Source organism: Onychomys torridus, chromosome 8, assembly GCF_903995425.1.
Source record: "Onychomys torridus chromosome 8, mOncTor1.1, whole genome shotgun sequence".
Taxonomy (NCBI): domain Eukaryota; kingdom Metazoa; phylum Chordata; class Mammalia; order Rodentia; family Cricetidae; genus Onychomys; species Onychomys torridus.
The window spans coordinates 87,378,575-87,385,401 of record NC_050450.1 but is presented as its reverse complement, the minus strand read 5'-3'; the positions used below and the strand labels follow the sequence as shown (position 1 = coordinate 87,385,401).

At 45.8% G+C, this 6,827-nt stretch overlaps 1 protein-coding gene across 2 annotated transcripts; it reads left to right on the top strand.

Annotated features, from left to right (window-relative positions):
- Positions 1 to 392: 392 nt before the first annotated feature.
- On the top strand, positions 393 to 6,396 carry Krt24 (keratin 24). 2 transcript variants are annotated; one of them, XM_036197168.1, is made up of 9 exons: positions 393 to 663; positions 808 to 1,145; positions 2,103 to 2,185; positions 3,599 to 3,755; positions 4,000 to 4,161; positions 4,258 to 4,383; positions 4,981 to 5,198; positions 5,398 to 5,480; positions 6,147 to 6,396. In XM_036197168.1, the coding sequence occupies exons 1-9, from the start codon at positions 393 to 395 to the stop codon at positions 6,248 to 6,250; spliced, it is 1,542 nt and encodes a 513-aa protein (XP_036053061.1). In that variant the 3' UTR covers positions 6,251 to 6,396. The 2 variants fall into 2 exon arrangements, with proteins under 2 accessions (XP_036053061.1, XP_036053062.1); XM_036197169.1 differs by having other exon boundaries at positions 393 to 693; positions 892 to 1,145.
- Positions 6,397 to 6,827: the final 431 nt, after the last annotated feature.

Sequence of the window (6,827 nt, the reverse complement as noted above, 5' to 3'; positions counted from 1 at the left end):
AATTACATTCAATAACCTGGGATACACTCTGATGTTGGGAAATCATGAAGCAAATTGAATGGAATTATATTTTCTGAAGGAATTACCAGTCATCAAAACCTCTCAAAGATTAAAACAGTAATTCCGAAAAGAAAAAAAAAAAAAAAAGATATTGGCTCCACCTTATTTTTTCTAATGTCTGACCCAGCCTCATAAAAAGAGCCAGTAGGGTAGGTTCATGAAAAATAAATTATCCAATTAGGGATTAATAAAACTGTAACAGGGGTTAGGAAATGACAGAGAGAAGGAACGCCCTCCTGGTGTGTATATGAGGGCCAAGGGGCAGACTAGGACAGGCCATTTACTCCATCTTTCCCAGTCTCGAGAGACAGCTCAGTACTGGAAGGAGCATCATGTTTTGCTCATCTCAGAGAGGGTCCTGCTCCTCCCGAGCCTCCGCTTCCTCGGGGGCCACAGGCAGCAGGGTGTGCTCAGGTGGAAACACCTTCAGCAGTGGAAGCAGCTGTGGGCTGGGGGGAGGTTCTTCCTGGGGCTTCCAGGGAAGCCACGGCAGGTGTGGGCTGGGCGGAAGCTCTAAGGGTGGCTTCGGAAGTGTCACTGAAGGGGGCTTTGGTAGCTGCGTGGTAAAGGGTGGGTTTGGAGCAGTCTCTGGCTTTGGTGGAAGTTCTGGATTTAGCGGGGGCTCTGGCCTTGGTGGGTGTTCTGGCTTTGGGGGAGGTTCTGGCTTTGGTGGGGGTTCTGGCTTTGGGGGAGGTTCTGGCTTTGGTGGGGGCTCTGGCTTTGGTGGGGGTTCTGGCTTTGGGGGAGGTTCTGGCTTTTGTGGGGGTTCTGGCTTTGGTGGGGGTTCTGGCTTTGGTAAGGGCTCTGGCTTTTGTGGGGGTTCTAATGGAGGCTTCTCTAGCTATGGAGGTAGTATGGGAGGTGGCAGTGATGGGGGCCTTCTCTCTGGAAGTGAAAAGCAAACCATGCAGAACCTCAATGACCGTCTGGCCAGCTACCTGAACAAGGTGCGAGCCCTGGAGGAGGCCAACACCGACCTGGAGACAAAGATCAAGGAGTGGTATGGCAAGCATGGGTCTGGAAAAGGGGAAGCTGGGAGAGACTACAGCAGATACTGGCCAGTCATGGAAGATCTGAAGAACCAGGTGGGACTCCGCAGCTGCGCTTATGGACTGACTGTCTTTCACTTTTATTCAGATCGTATACTATGATGAATTTCTTTTCACACTTGTTTGTGTGTGTATGTGTGTTCGCCTGTGTGTAGGGGAGGTCCAGGGGGGACATGCATGCATGCCATGGCACAAGTGTGGAAGTCAGGGGACAACTCATGGGAGCTGGTTCTCCTCCTACCGTGGAGTCCTGGGGCTCAAACTCAGCTCAGACATAGCAACAAGAGTCCTCACCTGCTGAGCCATCTCAAGGGCTCAGTAATGAAATGTTAAGTCAAGGAATTATTCATGTGTGCAAAATGGATCCTCCTGTATCTTAATTATGGCAACTCTGCATATGAGATACAATCACAGTATTCTGTCTGAATCTCAAATTTGAGTATCAAATTAATACAATGATGGATAGCCAACTGACAGGTATATTAGAGTGCTTGTACTCATGGATAATTAGTGTGACCTAATTACTTCATGACTCATTCTGACAGGTTTGTGCATTTTTGTGTCCTTCTGGATTCATCATTAGGACTATTCTTCCTATAGAATCTGGTGAAATGTTGCATAATAAACAGAAAATTTCAGCCATACATGTATGAGTCGTATGTTTTTAAATGAAATTATGTGTTCACATTAGTTTCTTCAATTGGTGAGGAAGTGACTGATCTTCCAAACAGCAGAAATAGGCAGAGGACAGCATTCCATAAAGCAGTGTCCTTTGTCTACCCTAATAGCTGTGGAAGCTGTTTCCAGTTGCAGAGAAACGTAGTGTTTAAGTGTACAGGTGCCACGGCTAAGTAAGTCTGCAGGCCAACCCCCCTTTAAGAGTTAATGACATAGGAGAGGTCTACCCTCATGGGTAGGTGTCAAAAAAAAAAAAAGAAAGAAAGAAAGAAAAAAAGAAAAATCAGCTAGGATTCGATCTTCCCTCTTTCCTAGATCATTGCAGCCACCATTGAAAATGCCAGGATGGCTCTGCAGATCGACAATGCTAGACTGGCTGCGGATGACTTCAGGATGAAGTAAGACACACGAAATCCTTGAAAACATATACCTTAGGGACTGAAACAGCCCAACTGCTGAGGGAAAAAGCCCTTTGGAGGATCACGACCTAAATTCAGAAGTAGACCAGGGGTGAATGTGGATGGTTTTCTTTTATTGTTTTACTATTTGTTTGGTTTGGAGGGGTGTTGGTGGTTTTGTTGTTTTTTGTTTTGTTTTGTTTTGTTTTGTTTTGTTTTGTTTGTTTTTAGACAGAGGCTTGTGTAGCCCAGACTGTAGTCAAACCCACTATGGAACTGAGGCTGGCCTTGAACTCTTCACCTTTCTGCCTGTAGCTCTAGACTGCTGTTACAAGAGTGAACTCCCACGCATGGCTCACAGGAGCATTTTTTTTTCCGAGACAGGGTTTCTCTGTGTAGCTTTGCGCCTTTCCTGGAACTCACAGAGATCCGCCTGGCTCTGCCTCCCGAGTGCTGGGATTAAAGGCGTGTGCCACTACCGCCCGGCAGGAGCAAATTTTAGAGACCACTGTTGGAAAAAAAGGAAGGAAAGGGAAGAGAAAGTAAAACAGAGTGGGAGGGAGGGAGGGAACTAAGACTGACAGCTCTTAGGAAAACATTGTACATGGCTAGAATTAATATTAGAAATTATTTTTCTTTATGAGATTTAAAAACTCTATAAAAAAAAAAACCCTCAGCCAATTTTATTTATCAAAATAGTTTGGGGGTGGCTGGAAATGTAGAGAATTTCCCCGCAAAGGCCAAGGGCCTGGGTTACACACAGAGAGAAAAATGAAAAACAGTGCTCCAAGATCAAAACTTTTTCCAGGAGTATGAAAGAGAGGTATTCTGGGGCTGGAGAGATGGCTCAGCGGTTAAGAGCACTGGCTGCTCTTCCAGAGGTCCTGAGTTCAATTCCCAGTATCCATTGCTAACACCTGCCTGTAACTCCAGTTCCAGGGCTTTTAACACCCTCACACAAACATACATGCAGGCAAAACACCAGTGAACATACAGTAAAAATAAATTTAAAAAACATAGAGGCTGGGGGGGGGGGAGTGGCACACACACCTTTAATCCCAGCACTCGGGAAGCAGAGCCAAGAGGATCTCTGTGAGTTCGAGGCCAGCCTGATCTACAGAGTGAGATCCAGGACAGGCACCAAAACTACACAGAGAAACCCTGTCTCGGGGGGAAAAAAAAAAGAAAGAAAGAAAAGAAAAGAAAAAGAAAGAAAGAAGGAAGGAAAGGAAGGGAGGGAGGAAGAAAGAGAAAGAAAGAAAGAAAGAAAGAAAGAAAGAAAGAAAGAAAGAAAGAAAAAGAAAGGAAAGAAGGAAGGAAAGGAAGGGAGGGAGGGAGGGAGGGAGGGAGGAAGGAAGAGCGAGCGGTACTTTGAGATGAGTCCCCTCACCTGCCTTCCTGCACCCCTTCCAGGTATGAACATGAATTGTACCTCCGGGGGTCTGTGGAGGCCGACATCAATGGCCTGAGGAAAGTGCTGGATGACCTTACCATGAATCGCTCTGACTTAGAGATGCAGATCGAGAGTCTCACAGAGGAGCTGGTCATCCTGAGGAAGAACCATGAGGAGGTAGGAATGGGCTCCTCGTGTGTGAGCAGCTCTGCCGTCCATATTTTCCATGATCTCTAGTCTACAAAAGTAAACTCGGCTTTACTAAATGAACTCCCCACACAGCCAACGGCCAGAGAGCATGTTGCATCTCGAAGTTCCCCCGGGGTGTCACAGTTTCAAATGTCTCCAGTGACACATGCTTTAGAAAGTGGCAGCTTGCACTGGCACCACTGTGGCGCCTCTTTTAATCCCTCTATGCTAGGAAATGAAGTGCACACAAGGAAGCTCTGGAGGAGATGTGACAGTAGAAATAAATGCTGCCCCAGGAACCGACCTGACCAAACTACTGAATGACATGAGGGCGCAATATGAGGCGCTGGCTGAGCAGAACCGCCAGGAAGCGGAGAAACAGTTCAACGAGAGGGTATGGTGCTGTACTGAGAACCTCCATCTGCAGCCCTGCTTAGGCCACCACCTCTGCTGCCGCAGCCTATGACAACTTTGCGTGATTTCCATTTAGAGTGCATCCCTGCAAGCCCAAATCTCTACGGACGCTGGCGCGGCCAACTCTGCCAAGAACGAGATAACCGAACTGAGGCGCACCATGCAAGCCTTGGAAATTGAGCTTCAATCCCAGCTGGCCCTGGTACGGCCCGACAGTTGTTTATTAGTTTTTCACTCTCCAACAAAGAGTTAAGCAGATGAGTTGTCCTTCTTTGCCAAAATGATCACTAAGCCCATAAACACAGAAAAAGGAAAACTGTTTTGTCTGCTAGAGAGCATAAAGAGTCAAGCATGCTGCTGCTCTCTGGGGCTGGGGAGATGGCTCTATAGGGAAAATATCTGCTGTGCAAGCGTGAGGACCAGAGTTCAAATCCCCAGCACCCATGTGAAAATTTGGGGATGTGGGGTGCATGAAAACAGATGGATCCCCAACTAATCTAGCCAAATTGGTGAACTCCAGTTGCCATGAGAGGCCCTGTCTTGAAGTGTCTAGGGCAACAGAGGAAGATACACATGTCAACGTCTGGCTCCACAGACACATGTACACATGCACACACAGGACAACTCTATTTCCATTAAAGATTTGAGTTGAGTCGTGCCAAGGAAAGTTAAAGAACAATGACAATATAGATTGTACCCATAGCAGATGAACGCATACTACACATACAAAATCAGATGTTTTTCCAACTCATCCACTGACTTATTTTCAACATGAATGTTTATTTCCTCTTTATCTTAGAAGTGCTCTCTGGAAGGGACCCTGGCTGACACAGAAGCTGGCTACATGGCTCAGCTGTCTGGCATCCAGACACAGATTAGCAATGTGGAGGAGCAGCTCAGCCAGATTCGGGGTGAGACACAATGCCAGAATGCAGAGTATGAATGCCTGCTGAACATCAAGACACGCCTGGAGGAGGAGATCGAGACCTATCGGCGCCTACTCAATGGAGAGGGAGGGTGAGTGAAAGCCGTTGAGATGCATGAGGTGGGCTTGTGAAATCAAAGAGGGAGTGGGGGAGGGGCCGGGCATGGACTTATAAAGTGGTAAGGTAACAGATACACCCAAAGCTGCACCCTGAGACCTCTAGGAGCTGGAGAACTTCTCCCACCTTAGCAGACTACAAAGGAAAATGGCATTCTTTCTTCTTTCCTCCAGAGGATGTGATTATCGAAACTTAGTATCCAGCCATGTGGTATTGAGTGACTCGAGATCCGGGAGCTGTTCTGGCCAAGGAAAAGGTAGACATTTTCTTAATGTTGATGACAATGTTGCCATCTAAAAGTGTTTTATAATGGATTGTCACTGAAGAGTATTTTACCATGAAAAGCATACTTTACATGTTGTATCTTTTTAATGTTGGGCTGGGGAAACAGCTCAGTCAGAAGTTCTTCCAAATATAAGGACCAGAGTTCAACCCCAGAACCCATGGGGAAAATACAAAAAAAACAAAAACAAAAACAAAAACAAACAAACAAAACCAGCCAGACATGGTGTCACAGACTTAATGGACTTATAATTCTAAGGCTGGGGAAGGGTAAAGACAGGTAGATTGCTGGAGCTTTCTCACTGGCCAGACCATTTGGCAAGTTCCAGGCTAGTGAGAGACTCTGAATCAAAAAAAAGGAGGTGGATGTTGCCTGGGAAACCATAGCTGATGTCCTCTGACTTCCACATATACACACATAAATGCATGTTACCTCAAACACACACACACACACACACACACACACACACACACACACACACACATGTACGCACACATGCACTTTAAAAATAAATGTTAAAATGTGCACAGCTGCTGACAGTATCTTAAGCAGAGAGCATAGTCAGCAAGCACAGACTTTCACCTGCTCTGAGCCTCAGTGACTGTTTTCAGACTGACCTCTTGGTCCCGTGATTTTCAGATCCCAGCAAGACAAGAGTGACGAAGACCATCATAGAGGAAGTGGTAGATGGCAAAGTTGTCTCCTCCCAAGTCAGCAACATTTCTGAAGTGAGAATAAAATAAGCAGTTTCCAGATCAGCAGAAGCATCTGTCATAGGAAACAGTGGAGTGGGGGAGCGAGTGAAGAGCCACACCAGCCTGACCATCGCGCTGGCTCATTCCCGAGAAAACCTGCTGTCCAGCATCAGCTGACCAGCCCATTTCCTGCATCCTCTTATTTTCTTATTAGTACATTCTTTAAAAAGGAGAAGTGAGGTATTGGCTCCTGCGCTCTAATAAACTTACTTCTGCAAACTAACAAAGTCCTTCCTGGATATTATGTTCCTAAGAAATTTAATATTTTACCCAGGGATGGAGTCGTGATTGACAGCTCATTGTTGTGTTATTAACCTTACTTCATTATTTATTATTTATAATGAATTAATTATTCACTATTGATGACTTCTTTATTAAGTGAAGATATCAGCCAGTTAGCATGTGGGGTTTTTCTGTTTGTTTTTGTTTTTGTTTTTTGTTTTTTGTTTTTTCGAGACAGGGTTTCTCTGTGTAGCTTTGTGCCTTTCCTAGAACTCGCTTTGTAGACCAAGTTGGCCTCAAACTCACAGAAATCCGCCTGCCTCTGCCTCCCAAGTGCTGGGAT